The sequence below is a fragment of the Megalopta genalis genome, chromosome 19 (genome assembly GCF_051020955.1).
Source record: "Megalopta genalis isolate 19385.01 chromosome 19, iyMegGena1_principal, whole genome shotgun sequence".
NCBI classification, from domain to species: Eukaryota; Metazoa; Arthropoda; class Insecta; order Hymenoptera; family Halictidae; genus Megalopta; species Megalopta genalis.
The window spans coordinates 1,778,133-1,799,360 of NC_135031.1; the positions used below are offsets into that span (position 1 = coordinate 1,778,133).

General features: G+C 35.7%; 4 protein-coding genes across 7 annotated transcripts in view; 1 reads left to right on the forward strand and 3 right to left on the reverse strand.

The window, feature by feature from the left end:
• nuf (rab11 family-interacting protein nuf) overlaps positions 1 to 12,754 on the reverse strand; it is a 33,162-nt gene extending 20,408 nt beyond the window's left edge. The window contains exons 1-4 of one of the 3 annotated variants that reach the window (XM_076527363.1): positions 12,420 to 12,754; positions 5,025 to 5,153; positions 4,564 to 4,944; positions 588 to 662 (exon numbers count right to left, since the gene is read on the reverse strand). In XM_076527363.1, coding sequence (XP_076383478.1) covers positions 588 to 662; positions 4,564 to 4,944; positions 5,025 to 5,153; positions 12,420 to 12,460 — 626 coding nt within the window. In that variant the 5' untranslated portion in view covers positions 12,461 to 12,754. Of the gene's footprint in view, positions 1 to 587; positions 663 to 4,563; positions 5,154 to 11,369; positions 11,477 to 12,419 lie in introns of all 3 variants that reach the window. The other 2 variants (XM_076527365.1, XM_076527364.1) reach the window with 2 other exon arrangements.
• On the reverse strand, positions 10,175 to 17,532 carry LOC143260773 (uncharacterized). 2 transcript variants are annotated; one of them, XM_076527372.1, is made up of 4 exons: positions 17,016 to 17,532; positions 15,636 to 15,917; positions 15,234 to 15,563; positions 14,375 to 15,172 (listed from the first exon to the last, which is right to left on the reverse strand). In XM_076527372.1, the coding sequence occupies exons 1-3, from the start codon at positions 17,164 to 17,166 to the stop codon at positions 15,244 to 15,246; spliced, it is 753 nt and encodes a 250-aa protein (XP_076383487.1). In that variant the 5' UTR covers positions 17,167 to 17,532; the 3' UTR covers positions 14,375 to 15,172; positions 15,234 to 15,243. The 2 variants fall into 2 exon arrangements, with proteins under 2 accessions (XP_076383486.1, XP_076383487.1); XM_076527371.1 differs by having other exon boundaries at positions 10,175 to 15,563.
• A 214-nt stretch (positions 17,533 to 17,746) lies between these two features.
• On the forward strand, positions 17,747 to 19,450 carry Prpk (TP53 regulating kinase). The gene is made up of 3 exons (XM_076527373.1): positions 17,747 to 17,942; positions 18,438 to 18,704; positions 18,878 to 19,450. Exons 1-3 carry the CDS (start codon positions 17,747 to 17,749, stop codon positions 19,123 to 19,125), a joined length of 711 nt encoding a protein of 236 aa, XP_076383488.1. The 3' UTR covers positions 19,126 to 19,450.
• LOC143260778 (GEL complex subunit OPTI) lies at positions 19,136 to 20,959 on the reverse strand. Its single transcript, XM_076527378.1, has 4 exons — positions 20,704 to 20,959; positions 20,526 to 20,629; positions 20,292 to 20,421; positions 19,136 to 20,212 (listed from the first exon to the last, which is right to left on the reverse strand). Exons 1-4 carry the CDS (start codon positions 20,800 to 20,802, stop codon positions 20,171 to 20,173), a joined length of 375 nt encoding a protein of 124 aa, XP_076383493.1. The 5' UTR covers positions 20,803 to 20,959; the 3' UTR covers positions 19,136 to 20,170.
• Between the last annotated feature and the right edge of the window lie 269 nt (positions 20,960 to 21,228).

Here is a 21,228-nt window from a genome sequence, read left to right on the forward strand (position 1 = left end):
CCGATTGTTACAATTATTGAAATCACGAAGAGACTCCTTCCATGGAAAATCGTCGAATGAATTCGAGCACATGTATTTCAGATTTTCAGAAAAGATTTTACCAATTTTTGTTAATCGTAATTCTTGATATTTGTGCGATTAAAATTCGTACAATTTACAATATTTAATTCACTTCGTCGTATCAACGAGATTCGCGTGACCCGACCGTTGATACCATGTTGCACTAAAATGTAAGTACATTATGTACACTAAGCTCTAACAACTTCCTCCTACATTGCACGGATACTTGCAAACATCTACTGCAGTAAGAGGAAATGTTCCGAGTTTCTTGTAGATAACAGCAGATACCTTTCTTCGCGAATTAAACAGGTTCCCTATCTGTTTCGGAGTACTTAAGCAACATGGTGGCCATAATCTAATATCGAGCGGTTCCAACCAGTGCCATTTTTCCCACGCTAGTCTGATCATTATGCTCCGGGTTACGAAGTTATCGCTACCGAATAAGTCTCGAACGAACGAAAATAGTTCGACGCGAAGTTTGAACATCGAAAAATTAATATTTAAAATTGTGAAAGACGATAACTTACCACGGTGGTGTCCGCCTAAGCGACGTTCTTAGCCAAGAATGCCTTCCTATGGTTGAATTGGGACTTCTAGGATTTCTGCATAACACAAATTCAATCGAGAATCAAAATTAACATCTTCGTGCGATTAATTTGTACAGAATCAAGAATAGAAAAAACAGTTTTACACTTGCGGTTTGTTATGGTTGCACGGCAATTAAGCATTATTTATCTAATCTAAGCACCATTTATCAGAAAAAAATGGTGCTTAGATTAGATCACTTGTTTTGGGTGATATCTATCCTAACAAATCATTTAATAAAACAGTGGTGGGCATAATTATACAAGATGTTCCAAAATTATGGTACTTCCGGGAAATGAGAGATTCCTGAAGTCATTTGAAGTAACTTTTTCCTTAGCGCAAATGCAATCTGCCGTTTTGTTTACGAGTTATTAACGAAAAACAATGATCAATGAAAGGCGAAATCGGCTGACGCGAGGCGGCTGAGCCAATGAGCGAGACTGGGCTTCGTCCGCTCGTTGACTCGGTCGCCTTGCGCCAGCCGACCTGGCCTCTCATTGGTCAGTGTTTTTCGTTAATAACTCATAAACGAAGCGGCGGATTACATTTTCGCTAAGGAAAAAGTTACTTCAAATAATCTCTCAGGTATTCCTTATTTCTCTAAAGTACCATAATTTTTGGACAACCTGTAGATTCAAAGTTCAGTGCTGTTCACCTTGTAAACAAAAATGGACAATTTTGGAAGAGGAGATACGATTATTCGAGCCTCGAGGCTCGTTTTCATAGGCGCCGATTGTCGACAACTATAAAAACGAGGCGCAAGGCTCAAATAATCGTGTCTCATTTTCTCAAATTGTCCATTTTTGTTTACAAGCTGAAGGACAATCGGGGAGAATTTATTATAACTGTTACATTGTTACCGATATCTATAAACCAAAACATAATATGTGTATATTTCTATTTTCTATTGTTTCTAACATAGAAATATAATAAATTAAATATCGCTAAAAATGTAAAAGTTACTTGGAGTCTAGAATTATTCACACCACTATATTATTTCTACATAAAGCAATACTGCAAACAGGTGAAACGATGGGTAACCATCTACAATGGAACAAAAGTTTTTAAGATAAAAAAAATGGAACGGCGAGCACAATGTCCTTGCGAGTTATTAGATCATAATATTTTCTCTTTCCTCGTGAAAGTTTCTCTACGTCTCCTATCAGACGAAGCGTCGTCTTAATCATGGGAATGGATCTGTTTCGAATGATATTAATATGTAATGTGAGAAAACCGGATTCAACTTCGATGTACGAAACACTGCATATATGTATACAGACGACAAATGAGTTCCTTGTTGGAACGAAATAGCAGGAATAGAATATTACGGAATGAATTTTTGTAAATAGTACAGAGCAAAACGAAACGGACAAGATTATGTGTCATTAGTTCGTTTGATCTGGGGGGTTGGAAAGATTTGCGCGCGAAACCGATCGATCTATTTAAACCGTAGCTTCGCCGTCTGGACACTGATAAGATTTCAGAGACTCTTAAGATATTCATCCAGAATTCCAGCTAATCCAGCTTTTTAAGATCTAAAGCTTGTACACACAATTACAGTATGAAGTCACAACAATAGTCACGTTTTACTCGGAGGAGGTGCTAAACAGAACAGATTGAAAGAGTGGGTCTGTGAATCGCAAAAGACTAGGCAAAAGGCATCGGTAAGCTGTATGTATATGAAACAAATAATATTAGATTGGTGCATAGGAAATGTCGGATTTTCAAATGAACATTAAAAATTTCATATCTTTTTTTGAGAGACGTTTATTTCGATACACTTTTCCCAACGAGTTTTCAATGTAGAAATGTCATTTTCAAAGGATGTCTGGTCTTTTGAATGAATAAGCTCGGCTTATACAAAATTGTACGAATATCAGCGGAATTCATACTCGTACGAAAATCCAAACAAAAATGAAAAAAATACAGAATTTTGAAGAAATATGACACTGACGAAATACAATAAAACCGTAAATGAGGTAATGAGTCTTCCTCAAATTTGTAACGACGACATTTGAGGGAGACTTTTAGAAACTAAATTCGTTGGAATGATGGATTACAAAAAAGATAAGAGACAGGTTTTTTGTAGAAAGAAAATCAATTAGAATAATTAAGAATCCGATTCGGCAGTAAATGTCTCGCAATCCGGAAATGGGGAGTTCCTTAGATTGCATTTTTGCTAAGAAAAAAGTTACTTCAAAAGACTTACTTCAAACCCCCATTTCTGGTTTGGGAGACATTTTTGGAACATCCTTGGATGGAATTGGAGTGCCGAAAGATCCAGTTCAACGCGCTTGAATGTTGGATCTATCGGAAAAAATAATTTTGTTGAAGCTACAATACTTGTTTTAGCGTGCATGCGTGATTCGAATGCAGGTTTTAAAAATGTGCAGAATACTTTCGCCGTGCAAAGAAAACTAAACCAGATTACATACAAATCTAGATCGTTAGTCGATGATTAAGCCTAAGTTAGAGGATGTGAGACTGTCCTATGCCAAGAAAATGATCTGGAGTACTTAAAGATCCAGTTCTGAAGTTAAGGGCGAACGCGTGTATGAGATAGTGGAACTATTTCCGTGCAAAGAAAACGAGTGCACGAAGATTCAGTTTCATAGCCGAGGGTTGAACCTGAATGTATTAGACAACGGGAGACTGTTCTACATTTAAAAAATCAAGCGTTTTGGTTAAATATCCAGTTCTAGAATTTAGAATTCAACCTGATACATATAAACGGATATATGAAACCGTTCCTATGCATAGAAAACAATCTGGAGTAATCAAGGATCCAATTCGGGAGACAATGATGAATAAGAGATCGCGGAACTATTTCCGTGCAAAGGAAATAAACTATGCTTAATTTTGTTTTTGCACGGTAGGTGCGTTCCAAAAAATATCGTGTAAAAAGGACATCATGTGCATATATAGAAAATTACGTTTAACGGAAATAATTGTGCTTAAAATTTAAATCAAATAACTTTCTCAATGGCGCCGAATCGAATGAAATCGCGTAAAAAGGAAATCGGATTTATTTATCTAGACCATGTTAAATCGAAGCCTTGTAGAAATAGAATTGAGCTTATAGTGCTTAACGTTCGCTACTAGCGCCGCACATGTGCGACGATCACGATTTTGTATTTCGGATAAGGAACATCAAATTCATTTTATGAATTTGAGAGAATCGTTTAGAGGCAGCTTATTATATACTATTTTATACTTTATATTTTTCTATACCTTTTTTAGTTTCTATTTTTATAGTAGATGAAATATCATTAACAATATTAATGGATTTAATAGGAAATTATTATTTAAATTTTAATAAATGATATTTTTTATATATATTAATACCACTTTTTGGAAAAATTCCTTTATTCATATCACATAATTGATTGTTGAAAGCTCCATTTTGAAGCTCTTATTTATTATCATCATTAGCTTTTGAAGCTAATACATATAAACTGATACGATTCTTCGCAACTGTTTTCACCAGTTCGTTTGTTACCGGTTGTTTGCCAATAACTTCTGCTACAGTACAATTACAAAATGCCGATAAATAGCTCGCGCAGTACAATTGACAAATTCCCACAGATTACTAATGCAAATTTTTACTCGGGTAAAATCTACCAACGTTTATAAATTACTTACGCAGTACACGTGACTTTGCGGTATACTTAGAACGACAGACATGGAACTGTTTCTATGCATAGGAAATAACCTGGAGCACTCAAAGATCTATTTCGGTAGTCAACAATGAATAAGAGATCGCTGAACTATTCCCGTGCAAAGGAAAATAACTATAGCACTTGGAGATCCAGTTCGGGTGTTAAGGGTTGAACGTATCGACAGAGTTAGGCGAAGAGCCGATCGATGCACCGGAGGCAAACGTGCTGGTGCAAAGTATAGAAGCGTCAACGAACTTACCGCAGGGAATTGGTGCCGGTGGGCGAGGGTGCCGAACTGCTACCACCCGGCGAGTCTACCCCGTCGTCGGCATCCCCCTCGACGGAGCCAAAGGCCTCGTAGCTCTCCTCTTCGGCGTGTGTCCTGGCAAGGTTGTTCGGGTTGCAACCGTCCGACACGGACGCATCAGCGTGCTCGGGGCTGGCGGAATAGTGGCCAGAGTCCTGCTGGTTCGGGTTCACCAAATTATGCAGATCGACCGACATAGAAAGCGAGGGAGGACCGCTTTCGCTCCATTCGATCGCGCCGGTAGCACCGTTCACGCGAGTTCCACCCTCGTCTTCCGCGCTGTACGACTGCCGGTCACTTGGTAAGATGGCGTCACCATCACGGGCTACGTCACTGTCGGACACGACGGCACGCGATGTAACCGTGCTGTTGTTAGCGGACGCGAGATTTACGCCACTCGAACGGGAGCTTACCATCCTTCGTTATCGGCCAGGTTGGAGCCTGAGGAGGAGCTCGCCGCGGCCAACTGGCAATCGGAGACGTTGATTCGAGCCGGTCCGATCGCCGGACGCTGAGCGTCGCACCGGTAGAACCGGTCGTTACTGAAAAACGTTCTCTAATGAGTCAGAGTTCAGAAACGCCGAAAAAAGAGACGCAACACGGATCGGGACGAGAGGACGCGAGAGACGGGCGCAACGTGACCCGTCCGGACGCCTCGACGACACTGCAACCATGACTTTTCTTCCGTGAAACACGGTGTGCATACACCGTTCGACCACGTAGCTGCGAGTCTCTACCATCTTCGGAGTCGCGGCGAGACACGTCGAACGATAGTACCTTTCCCCAAAAAGTTTGCCGGAATGCACTTTTCGAAGCATATAGCAACAAAAAGCTTATGCAGTAAATACTTTACATATCGTTAATATTTGAGTAAAATTTGATACTTGAATAAATATACGTCTCATTGAATTAAAAGTATATATTATAGCGAAGCATATAACACATTGTTCAATTTAGTGCATAGGACAAATAAAAAACATGGTTCCCGATTTCTTTTTCGAGATGACTCGATAAGTTAGCTCTGTGACGTTGATATTATGCTTTGTATTATTGTTTTGTAAAAAGATATAACTTGCATTTTATTTACACTAGCTTGGATGTGATTTGTTTCCTCGAAAAATTTGCCGGAATGCACTTTTCGAAGCATATAGCAACAAAAAGCTTATGCAGTAAATACTTTGCATATCGTTAATATTCGAGTAAAATTTGATACTTGAATAAATATACGTCTCATTGAATTAAAAGTATATATTATAGCGAAGCATATAACACATTGTTCAATTTAGTGCATAGGACAAATAAAAAACATGGTTTCCGATTTCTTTTTCGAGATAACTCGATAATTGCTCTGTGACGTTGATATCATTATGCTTTGTATTATTGTTTTGTAAAAAGATATAACTTGCATTTTATTTACACTAGCTTGGATGTGATTTGCTAAAATATCAACATATATTTTACGATACCATGATACCAACGATAAAAAGAGGAGAGTCAACTCCATTCGTAAAACTTTGACCGATCCGCTATGCTTTACGCTGTCGTCTGCAAGCTTTTTTTCATGCTCAGTATTTTTGTTCCTTCATGCCGTACATCGTCCATCTGATCTAAATATGTAAATTTACTTTCGCCACACTAAATGTTCTATGTTTCATAGCATCAGACACCGTTCGAAATTTTCATGTACCGTGCATGGTTACTGAGATAATAACATCTTTAACATGTTAACCGCCGAAATTCAAATCAACCCCATAAATTCCAACAATAACCAAGTCACATAGCCAAATATGGGAGAATTATTGATACTTCCAAAAAATAAGATAGAATTAGATTTTCCACTTTGAATGTTGCATTTTCGATGATATATTTAAATTCGGCAACTTGATAAATAAAGAGTACTAACTTTCACGAAAATCGTAGAAAGTTGTGAATACTGGCCAACTTTTCGGGAAAAGGTACCACCACTGTGCGCCGTTGTTCAGTTTGAGACACGGTGAGCACTCGATAAGCATCTGCTCTAGGGGCTCTAGAGATCTCTGTCTCTCGCTGCGTAAAGTACCGACCAGTTTTGGTTTCCGTGCTGCAACTTGAGCCGGGTTCGGTGGAAAACAACTTCTACACTAGTATCCATAAATAACCGAATGCTTGATAGAGTGAATTAACTAATATTAATCCTTAACCATTCTATGGTGTTTCAGGAATATGTATATGTATAACCCACACCATGAACATTATTTATTCGAACATTGTATTAGCCTTAAAACATATAACGTTTTTAATTATTATCTTATCAGAGTAAAAATTTACTTCGTTTACTCTTCATTAATACATTTTTATTTTCTTGCGTATTTTTATATAATGTGTTTAAAAACATTGTATCATAGCGCAGTTTCCAAAGATACGCACGTATTTTTTTGCAGGGTTTATATGACCCGAGCACCATTAGTGCAAGTTTTTATGAACACTGTAGGATGGTTAAGAAACAGTAGTATAAGTTGGAAGAGATCAGAACAAATCCTTGTTAAAACTCATGCTAATATTTGTTTTTAATTTGCAGCCATACGTTTTTAATGGATAGTTTGTAACTGTTGATGTTTATAATTATTAACTCTTAAAGATTCGTATAATGAAATTCTATAATATAGAATTGTATGGTCGTGTACAAATAAAATAAATAAAAGTTAATTTAGTTTAGTTAATTGAAGAAGAATAATGTATTAATGTTGCAATGATATAACCAGTTTCTAAAGAATAATGTTTTTCAGAGTTTTGTTGTTCGATTCCAACATATGAAACAATATCTAACAAGTTATCTCAAGTGACGTGGTTTCATCATTTCTTTTGGGATATTATTCCATAAAATATAATTATCAATCTTCTTCTAGGTGTACCTAGCACTAATATACATACACAGTGTCCAAGAATTGTAGCTAAGTCTTGGCCATAACTTTTCAACTATGCAGAATTAAAAGACATAAAATGTCATTAATAAAATAAAATAACACCATTAAAAAAAATTAAAAAATTTGCGCCCTTTCCAGACCTAGGGAATTCAACCGGACAACTTCTTTCGCTGAAAAAATGTTTTCCCTTCCGATCGATTCAACGCATAAAAATTCTAAATCAATACGTGCAACGGTTTCAGAGAAACCAGCTTGTAACACTTTACGTGAGACGCTTTAAATAGACAGCTTTTAATGAAAAGGTGAAAATCGTTGCTCTTAAATATGGTTGTAGAAATTAACGAATAGCAAAATGTTTCGCAGCCCTGATCGACTAATAGTGGTAGCAAAGAAAGAACTGGAAATTTCCATCAAGTTTAGAATCAAGCTGCAACAAATTACGTTATGGTTTTCCACTGTTACTCATCCGTGAGCGTTTTGAAAATCTAGGAGCGTTGAAATTTCAGTTTGTAATCATTCCGTTTTTTCTATACCGAATATAAGTTCTTTAAGATCCAAAAATTACACGCTCAACTACTCTTGAAAGTAGCAATGATGGAGAAAGCTTACAAAATCAGGGCACCGAGTAGAGAAAAGCTTGAAAAAGGGGGTTACGAGCCGGAAAAGTTTCGATACCTATCGATTATGTGGTACATAACTATAAGTGGTACATAATTCTTCATTTTCCTAGTAGCGCGTATATCGCCGTTTATTTCATTTTCAGGCCCAGGTACGGAATAACGTGTACAGCCCTGAGTCCAGCGGCGTCTATACGACTCGGTTGTCCGTGGTCTACTTTACGACCGCACTATATCGTTTCCGCAAACTGCACAGAACTTCTAGCGTGATTTATCCCCGTAAAAATACGGTACCTCCGACAACTATGCGTTAGGTGGTCTACCGTGGATGTAATTTAATGAATATGCAACGCCGCGCGAGATCACAGACGAAGAAAAGCGTGAGAACCAGCTGCAGGAGTCATGGTACAGTGATTCAGACTTTAGCAATATGAGAAAACTAGAATGAACTTTGTTACCTCGTACCTTCTTCCCGCGAGATATAGCGTATGCTTTTTTTTTGTCCGTGTAAGCAGGATTCCGCCGCATTACTCACCTCTCATTGTGTATGAATGATTGAAATGAAAATCCTATTTTTACTCAATTATATGGCCAACGGAAGCAACTGTGCATTGATCGGAGGTCCTACGTGACACGTTTCCCTCGTTGCTACATTGACAAAAGATATGTATCGAATGCACGCGCTATAATTGATCGAACTACCGGCTATTTGCGTACGCTAAATATTTGATCGAAAACAGTCTCTAATTTTGTCATTTCAGTCGTTCACTAAGCTATTGACACCTGGAAGATATCGTTGAGACTAAATAGATATGGAAAGTCAGTGTTTAATATATTTTATTAGTGATAAGTTTGATATATATCAAACAGTGTTTTATTATCTATGCAATGGTTGCAGGATCAGTCCTCCGAGTGTGCCACCGAAATTACTCATTTACTATTAATCACATGAAAAAATGATTCAAGCAAAAATGGTAAAGTATCTAGGGAGGGGGACGGGGACACAATGCAATAATTATTTTTTTCCTATATAGCTTTTCTATCAAGATTTAAAGATCACCTTGAATTTTTGTATTATAATGGATAAATTTCAAAGTGACGTTCTACATGTAGTAGAGCGATAAAAGGGTGTCATCGTCAATTTCTGTAATCAGAGGCTCATGAAAGTGTTCGAACACCATGCAATGTCATTTTCAAACTATACTAAATGACTTAAGTTAATGACTTAAGTTTTCTAAATGATAGAGGGAATAATCCACTAAACAATGACTACAACTTGCTGAAAATTTGATCGAAATCGGTTAATCCAGAGTCAAGCTACAGGCGTTGAAATATTTCAAAAACTGCAGATTTCTTACAGTTTTTGATCAAAAGTGTCAAAAATCGGGTCAAAACTACAATTCTAGCGATCTTTAATTATTTGTAACTAATAACAACGACAACTGATTTCGATAGCTTTTCAGCTTGCATATAAGATGCAGAGATCCACGAGAGGCACTTTTTAAATTTTTGTTACAGGCTCAGATAAAAACGTTTAAAAAAACGAGAGTTTTTTACTTTTTTTGTCATCCCAAACAAAAGCAGAAGTAAGAAAAAACATTTCAGTTGTCTAGTGGTTTAGTTCAATTATCATAAAAAAAAAAATTCAAGTCATTTAACTCAGTTTTAAAAAAGTCATTGCGTTTTAAAAGGCGCTCGAACGCTTTCGTGAGCCTGTATATATGTATACATATACATATGTATATTGACCAATCAAAGGCCTCCGCATAATTACCGAACGATAGATTAAGTACCCTGAAATGATTTTGTGGTTTTCTGTGCGAAAAATTTGACAAACCGATTTAAATTTTACAACGTTCATTCATACGTTTTTATACCCATATTGTCCTTTTTATTCCATCATAAAACTTCCAAGGACTACGACCAACAAAAATCGACAAAAGCTATTCGCAGTAGCGTAGCCGATAGTACGTTGCCTTTATGATCGGCAGGATGGATGTCTTTCCTCTCCTCTTTTCGGTATGTAAATAAACACACGGGCCGTGGGTTTGAATACAAAGACCTTTATTACCATTATTACGACTAGTTACGAGAATTACCCATAGGATAGACAGCGTTTCGGTTTCCAGGTACTTGTCACTCGGAACGGAATGCATAGATGCGTTTCGAATCGCCGGGAGATTCCAGTACGCTATTTAGAGCAAGCTCGAAAGTGTGGACGAGGGATATACTTGACGTTCAGAAGACTAGAACACTTTAACCTTAATTACGGCGACACGAGACCGCACCGAGCCCGTGATTATACGGACCATACGAAAGTGATGTACTTTCATAAATTCGGTTAACTTCTGTGCCATAGTGAATCCATTTCGGACATTGATCATCGTCGGAATACATTTTGCATCCCCGATAATTGTCTTTTTTTACAACAACGTACGCATACACACGATATTACTAAAGATATCACTTACATTTCTCAGAAGAACGTAACACATATACACATATATGTATTATAATATGTACAATATCACAACTCGGTATTCGTCGAACATGAGCCAGATTCACCTAATTGTAAGACTAAATTATTACACGTTGCTCGTCGACCAATCACGTTGCGCGACTCAGCGTTATCATACACAACATATACTTTGGGAATACTAATCAGCACGTTGCCTACCCGGCAATTATTTAATAGTTTTCAAAACTCTGGGAAACACAGCCAAAGATTTCATGATAAATCAACTTCCCAATAGCGTGGTCGTTTTCATTCGCTCATTGGAAATCCTATTAGCGGACTTCCGGTAAGTAAAGTGTTAAAAAATGGTAATCCGTATCTGCTACAAGGGGTTAAGATACTGTGAAAGGTAAAATAGACTTTCTATGAGAATTATGAAACAAGTGAACACGCAATTAACGCGAGCTTTTGTACTACGTTTAATTATAGTAGAAACTATAAAAACATAGTAGAGAGAACGGCTCCACATTTTGATGGGGCTTTCCACCAGTACTTAAATGTATTCTCTGAGCATGGCCATTTTCAAATTTTTAGAAAATTTATTAACGTTTCAGCATTTAATGTTAGCATTATCGATGAAGATCTTCCTTGATATTTATATTTCGCAATACCAATCTCTATAAATAACATTGGAAAACGTTGTTTCGGGAAACAACATTTTTTTATCCTTAAATGAATTATTGATATTATTCAAGTTCATGCTGATAAGTGCTTAATGCGTACCGATGCAATTATAGTGCTCCCTCGAACAACGCGGGGGTTAGGATGCCGACTGTCCGCGTAGATGGAAATCCGCGTAGTTCTGAACCACCCTCCACCTTTAAAAAAATCTGAAATACATTTACATTCCTTCAATGCATGTGCATATATGATTTGCATTTATATGTGTATACACGTGTACTTGTTTCATTCAAGCATATATTATATTATGTACATAAATGATCACAAAAATATTTGGCTGTTATAAATATTAAGCAAAATTCATGTAGAATTTTAGATTTATAAACTGCGAAGAGTAAATCAGTATCTATTTTCAATGAAATTAGTTTATTTTGTACATAAACTATAATAAAACAAACTAATAAGTGTTCATTAAAATAGATTTCAAGTTGTTATTTATTTACTAATACTCAATTCTATAAAAAATTTGTTTACTACCCAAAGCGATTGAATACTTTTGTGACCGATCAGAGAGTGACCAAACAGTGTAAATATATCTATGTACACACTATAAATATTTATACTATTTAATTCAGACGGAAGTGGATCATCGAGACTTCATGTTCTTATTTATCACGATAATGAAAATTGTACAGGTGTGCTAAGTGTGTCAATTACTCGAAATGAATGTCGAGCCCGCGTTATCTAAGGAAGCACTGTATTTGAAAATTTTACTATACAATCACCATTCCGCTAGTTTCTAAAGAAATTGAATTTATTATCTATTGTATTTTTTCAATTCACTTTACAAGCCCACTGAAGGATTCAACATCAAAGTTACTATACGAATGCAGGTACACGCATATGCTTCCGGTTCTATATTTGAAAAACCTTTCGAATTTCAATGGTATAAGTTATAGTGTTCGAGCCAAAAATCAGTTAGTCAATTATTTGCGATTCCACGTTATCCTAACCCATTGAACAGAACTTACAAAAATAATATGCTCTTTTCAGTTTCTGATCGACACAGTTCAGAATGTTCCTAACGATTCGCGAGGGAAGAGTAGGATGTTCGTCGCATTGCTGGCCGAACGTTGACTGACGTTGACTCACCTTGAATCGAACAACGGACAGGTAGTCCTGGAGAAGTGCATCGAAATTATGCTCGGCGATGCACACGGAGACTACGTTATTCCAGTAGGAACAATCGGACACTAAAGTAAACACCTGTGCACACCGAAGACCCGCCGTCAGGTTGTTCGACGCGCGTACGAGATCATTCACTATAAAAATGTCCGTGTCCTTTCGAAAGGGTATGCCCACGAAAACGATGATTGGACGAGTAATACCGTGTCCGAGACGAGGAACGCGAAGACACGCAACCGTACCGTGGCAATCGCGAGCAGACTGGAGCAGACTAAACGAAAGCACAACCGAATCGTAACGCGAAAACGAACGAAACAATCAGCCGAGAGGAGCCATGGCAGGTACGCATGCGCAACGGAACAGGAATGCCGTGAATACACGATACGTTTACTACACCTACATACAGACACAACTGAACGTTACGGTCGTACCCGCAGGTACGAGAAAGCACCAGTGTTTCTCAATCTGCGGGATTCGAACTCCTTAAACCGGTTAAAGAGTTATTCCTTTCAGAGTTGGGCATTGATCCACTAGAGAGAATTTCGAATTTCCTTCATCGATTAATCAATCTAATAGGCTAGTGGAACATCGCGTCCAATTTATGGGCGATCGGTGGAATTTATTGTAAATTATCGAATAGAAATATCAAAATCGGGATCGTTGATCGCCGATCAAAAATATTAATCGTTCATCATTGACTGCTAGTTTTGAATCGAAAGTGAATTGAAATTCCTCTCGATGTACACTCCGCGACAATACTATACGATGCTACATAGATCCATAACAATTCATGTTATGAAAAGTAATTTGTGTTTCCTATATACGTAAACAGTGTTATTGTTTACACTATGAAAAGTTATTTATCAATAAATTGTGATGTATTTATATAAAAATTATAATAATAAAACTAATAAAAGTGAAAGTATCTATTTTATGTCGCGACGAAACTATGAGACATATGACGTTATTTTTAAAACTTGAATGCAATTACTTATGTTTATTTTTCGTAGCTCTAACAGCTCAACTGCTGTTTTTTAACGGTTTCTTGTTTTAAGCATTTGGTTGAGTCACGTTTCTATTATTTTGCTTCCAAAATTAACTTTAATATTTTTGTTTTCTTTAAAGCTGCGGTACCATGTTGAAAAATAAACTTTGATTTGGATATAACATGCGCATATTTTTACAGTTTGTTGATACCTTCTACATTTATTCTACTATTCATTTTTTTATGAATAAACTTTATTATAATATCATAACAATCTATTTATCCCATTCTCGTTGGAAAAAGACACTCTTTCTCTTTTACACGACTGAGTTATGGTTACTGGCGTTTTTTGTTTAAAACAACTTATAGATTTCTCCTGTTATCTGCCTGTTATCTCCTCCTAAAAATTGATTTTTTCGATAACCGCCGCATTTTTACAAATGAAATTCGTCCCATAGTTTAAATATTTAAATGCAACAATTTTGTTCCAATATTTCGGAAATTTTTATCAATAGAAAGTCTTTATTCTTTAAAATATATTAATCACGTCTACTTAATTTGAACTTAATTTTTTGTTGTGATATTTTATACGAAGGAACAATAAGACGAGTTCACTATTATTAATGCTATTATACGTTCTAAATTAACCATTTCAATCGAAATTCTCTTCCCATACTGTTCAATTTATCTATGAATAATTCTTGTCTAGCTTCATAAGTTTTACATATATTAATTATGCCACGGTACTGAAGAAAGTCTCCTTAAGTAAAGTATGACATCTAGTACATAAAAGGAAGAAATTCTCTCATATAGCGTAAGCTTGTATAGTTTTATACAATAGTGCCTCATCACACAGTATTGTCGCGATGTGTACACTATCGTTTGAAAATACATCACCGAAATATCTTTCATCTAGTATGATATTAATATATAAATATCATCCATATTCTATCTTTTTATTGATTTATAATGCTATATTACAAATATTATGTTACTGCTGAGTAGCGTCAGCAATATTAATAAATAAATGACGCTGACGTTTTGTTCTTTCTGTTCGTCTCTTTATCGTAGTATATTTTTAGTTATTTCCGATTTAAGTTGGCCATTTGCATCTACTTGAAGGAGTTTGTGCAACTTATAACTGATAAACAATTTCGACGATGCAGTACTGATTTTTAAGAATTATTTGTTAATTATATTAGTTTATCGTTAATCCAATCGTTAATTAAATAACTAATTTAATTGTCGATCCATACCTACGTGAGTTAATTACGACTATACATCGGTTAAAATAAATATTTAATCGATAATTGCACTAAATATTGCCCAATTCCGAGCTACTTTAACCGGTCAGAGGCTATGTATATCATTTCTTTCCTTACATTTTCTGACTTATCGACTCGCCATTGATCTACCATGCAATCCTCTAGCTGAGCAAAAACAACAGTTGTGAAGTATTTACAATTTGTTTATTTAAACAAATTTTATAAGATATTCGAAATATTTATTTCTGGAATCAGAATAATAATTCAAGTAACAAGTAAATAATAACCACAAGTGGAGATAGCATTAAACAAATAATAGACAAATAAACAATTAAAAATACTGACAAAAATGGTTTTGCTCAGTTAGAGTCGCATTTCGAATCACTTTTCGTTACATCTCGGGCGAGATTTGCATCTCCGGGGGCAACGAAACACAGAAAACAATTATTCCGGTAAATCTTCGCCGATTCCTAAAACCATATGTACGAATAATATCTTTGTTAAAAATATGAATTATGCATTTTGTTTTACGTTTCTCATTTTACGGCGTGCCGACACTCTCGGAGCTTTTCTTGTAGACCTCTTTGTAAACCAGTTCCTGCATTTGCATCCTGAGCAGCATTCTTCTATCGGCGGGTAGTGTCCTTATGTGGGGTAACAGACTCATAAGGAAATAGTAATTATCATCAAAACGGTTGCCTTCCAAGGGGTCTACCGTGAGACCAATGCCAGTGTCATGGTCGCCCATCAACACTTGCTCGGGCGAGATGTTCTGCAACATCATCTCGTTTTCCGTCAGGTTGTCGGAAACACTTTGAAACTCGAGATTGTCGAAATTCTCCTCGGGCTCTTGTTTCACATCTATGTGATTAACACTGTCGATTTTCAATCCGTTATCGCTACTTATCGACAGTAAATGATTCGAAATTGTACCTCGTTCCTCCGCTTTTCTATTCGACATCGAAGACCCATTTTGCAGTAACATTCCGTCGGTTTCACCCTCGCTGGCTATGCGATCGTCATCCTGGCAAGAATTGCTTCGTTCCCAGATTGGTGGCCGAGGTAACATCTGTTCTTTCAAGAACTGCAAACTTTTGAAGTGAATCCATACCGGCCGGTTCCGATGAAATTTACTTTTCCGGTACACTTGATCCTTTTTTAATTCAGCACGGAACGTATCTCGCAAGCCTTTCCACTTTGCTTTTAACACCGGCTCTGGAAAAGAATTGGAAGCATTCAATTTAGCAGGTACCGGTGTTCAAGAAATTTTCTACCGCTTCTCGTTATTCGCAGGATCTAAATTATTCCTTGAGATATTATTTACGAAGTACAATTAAGATAGAAAATGAACGATCGGTAATTCGAACGACAAATATCGTAAAGAGCGGAAGCTTTCCACACACGCGACCGTCGGAATTTATTGACGGTGCTCACGCACATGCGTTTCGACTTAAACAGTACTTGCACTCGCAATTTAAATCTTCTTGTGGAATCACGCTGTAAATAGTAACAAATAGTAAGTTATCGATCAGTTTGTGGAATGAGGTTTTCTATAACTTTAAGGATCTTGTATTAGATTGAATACGTAAACTTAATTGAAACGTACCGTTTTCGATAAGGTGTCATTGCCAAAAAGTGAGGTTAACTTGTGCGAGTAACAGCATAGGAAACTATGGTACCAAGCACGTAATATTAACTCTTCAACGAAATTCGCAGTTTTTTTCCAGTTAGTAACGAAGAAAGTTCTTAATTAAGGGGTTAAGATGCTGTCAAACTTCAAATTCCCGAAGATAAAACAGTAAAATCGTAATTTTAATACAAACTAGTTTTCGAGGTACAGAACCGGAAGCGTATGTTGCGGACTTTAAATTTTAAAGTCCTCTTTCTTCGAATAACACTTCGGAAAACATTGTACAAGATTTCGGAGTTGTCTTTACACGATATGAATAATTTCAAAACAACTACACCGTGTGGAAGTGTAACGTAGACATGAATGATGAACTACAGTTAAAGACAATAGTAAAATTCGATCAATTGTGTGTTTACTGTTGTGACATCCATAGACAATCAGTTTATTTTTTAGTACCTTAACCCCTTAAGTAAGGTATTTTTAACACAATTTATAGTTATGTAGTGACCGTCACCGCCTTAGACATAGTTCAATGAAAAATCGTAACAGATAAGTATCACGGTAACAAACAGCAACGATGATCTTTGTTAAGAATGACAAAAAGAAATGTTGGTGTTGCAATGAAACGTGAAAATGCGCGCGCGAATCACATAGAGCAAAAACGATTTCATCAGTGCACCTACTAGGCAACTTGAATATTGATGCAATCTCCATCCAAACGCGGTTTGTCACCTCGCGATTGTGATAAGAGATATGCCTTTGATTCCAAAGCGCTGGCCGCTTATAAACCTCGGTGATTAGCCGATTCGCGTCCATCTTCACCTCGTCCCTCATATCTACCGGAGAGCAAAGCAGCAATATTTATTTTTCTTTGGAATAATAACAGGAGAAAAAACACTGTATTAGCTTGTCAACCCGATGGGAACAAAGTACGGGCGAATACTAGCGCTGGAATAGCGATTAGCGCGCAGGACGCTCTCGGGTAACGATCGATTCGCGTTTCGCCCTCATCTTGCCCTTGCTAGCGCGAGCAACATCATCTTTCCTTCCAGAAAATCACTGGCGTACCATTCGTCCACCGATTCGCAGTTTTCTCAATGTACAATGTCATAAAAAAATTGAGTAAAATGTCCGTTCAGATTTACTTGTACAGTACGTGAGAAAAAATGTATAAGCTTTCCAAGCAATATTTTCGTTGATACACGATAAATATTAAATTATGGTATATTACATTTTTGTTAAATTTTGCTTTTGACATTTTTATCAAATTATTAGTATGCTCGAAGATCAACGCATAAATAGCTCCGAATTTATTTCAACCTCCTAAAGTGTACACATCTTTTTTTATTTTCGTAAATAATGGAAGTTACACGTACGAAATGTTTACAATATAGGTTCACTGCATAAGTTTCAGATGGCGATGACGGATGGTTTCGAATTAATAGCTCAAGGTGCCGAAGCTCGCGTGTACAGGGGTGTCTATTTAGGAAAGTCGACGTTACTAAAAGAACGATTCGAAAAGAAATATAGACACACCGATTTGGATGTCCGATTAACAAAAGATCGAATAAGGGCTGAATGCCGCGCTATGGTTCGCGCGAAAACCGCTGGTAAGATCATATGTCGCAATGGGCCGTACGCATAAAAATAAGTAAATACTTGTATCAAATATAAGTGAAAACAAATAATAGATTTTTTATGCTTAATCTTTTAAGTAGTGAATATTAGACAATTTTTATTTTAGTGGCTCAAGTATTTGCTTTACTTGAATGGAAAAACTCCGAGATTTATCGATATATTTAACAAAATTCGGAATCACGCAATGGTCCGATATGCGGCGTCAACAATTATAACTACATTTCCTTTATAACAGGCGATCATTTCAACGCATCCGCGCTAGTAGTATCAATGCTCGTAAATAACTTATTGCTACCACAAGCAGTTCGAACATTAATCAAAATCTTGAATTTTTTGTTGATGTACAAATGATTTGAATTGTTGATGTCTTTGGTGATGTATAAAAAAATCACTAGTAGGAGCTTTTACTTGTCTTTATACATACGGCCCGATGTCATTCGTGAGCCTATGCTCATTATTGTCTTTAGGGGTTGTTACGCCGGCCATATACTTCGTACAGTTGGAACGTCGATGTATTTACATGGAGTATATAGACAACGCAATGGTATTAAAAGATTTCATAGAGAAAAGTATTTTGAAAGGTGTGAACGATGACCACTTTAAATTCATAACACAAGGCGTGGGGATGCTTGTTGCTAGATTACATAATAAAAACATTATCCATGGAGATTTAACGACATCGAATATACTGTTGAAGAATGTTGACGAAGAACTGAATGTACAAAAAGATGTTGGTATGTGAACACCGTTTTTTCATTATCTTCAATTTATATTGTTCAACTCATAGATTTTCAAATTTTCGTTCAATGATAATGAAAATCTTAACATCACGAATCTCCTCAACACCTACATTAAAAAAACAGTAATTTAAATATTAATATTATTATAACTTTTCATTTTTTTGTAGTCACAAACAATTTTGTGATGATAGATTTTGGATTAGCTCGAGTTGAATCGAGCTTGGAAGATAAAGCCGTTGACTTGTACGTACTTGAACGGTCGTTGCTCAGCGCACATTCGGAAGTACCATCATTATTCTCGGAAATATTTGAAACGTACCAAAAGCACTATGCAAACAAAAAACAGTGCAACGAAGTAGTTTCCAAATACAAGGATGTACAAATGCGAGGTCGGAAACGATTAATGGTTGGATGATCTTGCTACCTTTGTCTAAATGTATTAAACATATTTTATTAACATGTTTTTAATAACTTATACATGTAAATACAGTTAAATAAATCGTTACACAATAGTGGATATAAAAATTGCACGTTAACTGTATATCTTGCAATATTGTTACATCAGTTTATACGGAATTATTAAAAAACCGTACTAAAGGAATTTAGTGCATTTTTTGCAGTTGCATCGCATGCACAAGAATTTGTAAGAAATGCTGCAATTTTATTGGCCACTACTGTATATGAGAATAAAATAACTATATATACATAGATAAAAAATCCTTTTAAAATTGTTGATCATATTTTGCAATACTTTTTATACCAATCCTTTCCTAAGTAAACAGTTTCTACCGAAATGCAATATATGTAAAGTTACTGTAATACTTAAAGTCTACTTTATTTATAATTGCCTTGTTCCTGTCAAAGCAATGACTGGAATTATCAACTAGATGTCATTAAATATTTCGATAGTGGAAAAAATATTTAGCATAAAAATTTTATTAAAAAAAATGTTCAACCTGATTTGAATATTGAGCAATTTAAGTATTTAAAATGTTTATTTATATTAATTATCTGTATACGGTTTATAATCTGATTTGGCATATATAATATGTAATCAGTTCTAGCAATAGTTTACCACGCTCACATAAATTATCCCATTTGACCTAAAAATATATATGTAAAACAAAAACAAAGAAAGATTAAAATACTCCATAAATATTTGCAAAACAATATTGTCCCAAGAAAAAATCAGTATTTAAAATCTTGCATATAATGCATTCTACTGATAAATGACTTTTAAATGAATAATTATCACTACATAATGGTATTTAACCATATACTGCAAATTATATTAGCATTTACTTCACAAACTGAACATTATAAACCACATTTATCAAATGTGCTGAAAGTTTGAATGTATCTTAGAAATGTTTTCCAATGTATTTTCCATGGATTCATAAAAAATACTATATGCATTTGTGTTCTTTTCAGTCAGGTTACCATTGGCATGTTGGATATTATCAGTCAAAATGCAATCCTGTATATATTATGATCCAAGTTACCTACAAACAGGAACTTTGTTATAGAAATTGTAAAACATTCCATATTGGAATTTGAAACAATTACTATATTAAAAATTACCAAAAACCCAGCAAACGATGTCATAAAACCTTCTTTCGTTAATTCCCATACTCCGCCAAATTCTTCTTCATCTATTTGTTGAAAATTGCTAAAGTACAGGTACGTTACTCCTGCATTAACTAGTACAAATCTAAAATTTATAAATCAAATAGGCAATGAATATAGGAACAGGCAGTGTTGTATCCAACTATTCAATTAATTGCTTTTGTAAGAGAAGATAACATTACAACTTACAATAATAGAGCTATAAAACCTTTTAAAGGTATAAGGCCCCATCCTATACCAAGTATAATTCCAGTTGCTTGCCTGGCCCAATATATAACGTCAAGAAATTCTTCCTATGGTTTAAAAAAATAAGTAAATTCATGATCATTTATAAAAACACTATGAATTGAAGTACGGTTATGTTTACTTTGTCCGGCCATTCGGAATTCGCCGTTATCGCACGTGTCCAAACGCTTAATTCACATTTACCACTATTTCCGATCTTCTCTGATTTTGAACGCGACATTTCTGGACCCTCTCAACTTAAAAACATGAATTGCACCAAAAAGTTCATTAACATCTCCTACGTACGAAGTGCTATACACGGTTGATTTCCTTAAACCTACAGTATTTCACTACAATACTTCTTCCAACTCATGAATTATGGAAATGTGCTATGTGCTAGATTCCATAAAATTTTTCACGCACGCGCACCAAATTAAACTTGATGACTCGTGACTCGCAGCGCTTTCTCAATGCTTCTTTGATCTTTGATTTGTAAATCACTGATTAGAGTTTATTGGAATTATCCAATATTTAACGTAATTAATGATTAAGGATTAATATTTTTAATCAGTGATTTATGATCAACAATTGATATTTAACAATTTTAATCAATTAATGTCTATCTCTTTAGAATATGAAAAGGATAATTACCAGAAAAAATATATTC

What these genes read in the sequence shown, in the direction of transcription:
- LOC143260778 (XM_076527378.1), bottom strand. Translation starts at nt 20,802, where the DNA reads ATGTCGCGTTCAAAATCAGAGAAGATCGGAAATAGTGGTAAATGTGAA. An exon ending in ATTCCGAATGGCCGGACAAA is followed by an intron (nt 20,630 to 20,703) that starts GTAAACATAACC and finishes TTTAAACCATAG; the next exon opens with GAAGAATTTCTTGACGTTAT. An exon ending in GGTTTTATAGCTCTATTATT is followed by an intron (nt 20,422 to 20,525) that starts GTAAGTTGTAAT and finishes TATAAATTTTAG; the next exon opens with ATTTGTACTAGTTAATGCAG.
- Prpk (XM_076527373.1), top strand. Translation starts at nt 17,747, where the DNA reads ATGGCGATGACGGATGGTTTCGAATTAATAGCTCAAGGTGCCGAAGCT. An exon ending in GGTTCGCGCGAAAACCGCTG is followed by an intron (nt 17,943 to 18,437) that starts GTAAGATCATAT and finishes TATTGTCTTTAG; the next exon opens with GGGTTGTTACGCCGGCCATA. An exon ending in GAATGTACAAAAAGATGTTG is followed by an intron (nt 18,705 to 18,877) that starts GTATGTGAACAC and finishes ATTTTTTTGTAG; the next exon opens with TCACAAACAATTTTGTGATG.
- LOC143260773 (XM_076527371.1), bottom strand. Translation starts at nt 17,166, where the DNA reads ATGAGGGACGAGGTGAAGATGGACGCGAATCGGCTAATCACCGAGGTT. An exon ending in ATCAATATTCAAGTTGCCTA is followed by an intron (nt 15,918 to 17,015) that starts GTAGGTGCACTG and finishes ATTCTTTTCCAG; the next exon opens with AGCCGGTGTTAAAAGCAAAG. An exon ending in TAGAAAAGCGGAGGAACGAG is followed by an intron (nt 15,564 to 15,635) that starts GTACAATTTCGA and finishes TTAATCACATAG; the next exon opens with ATGTGAAACAAGAGCCCGAG.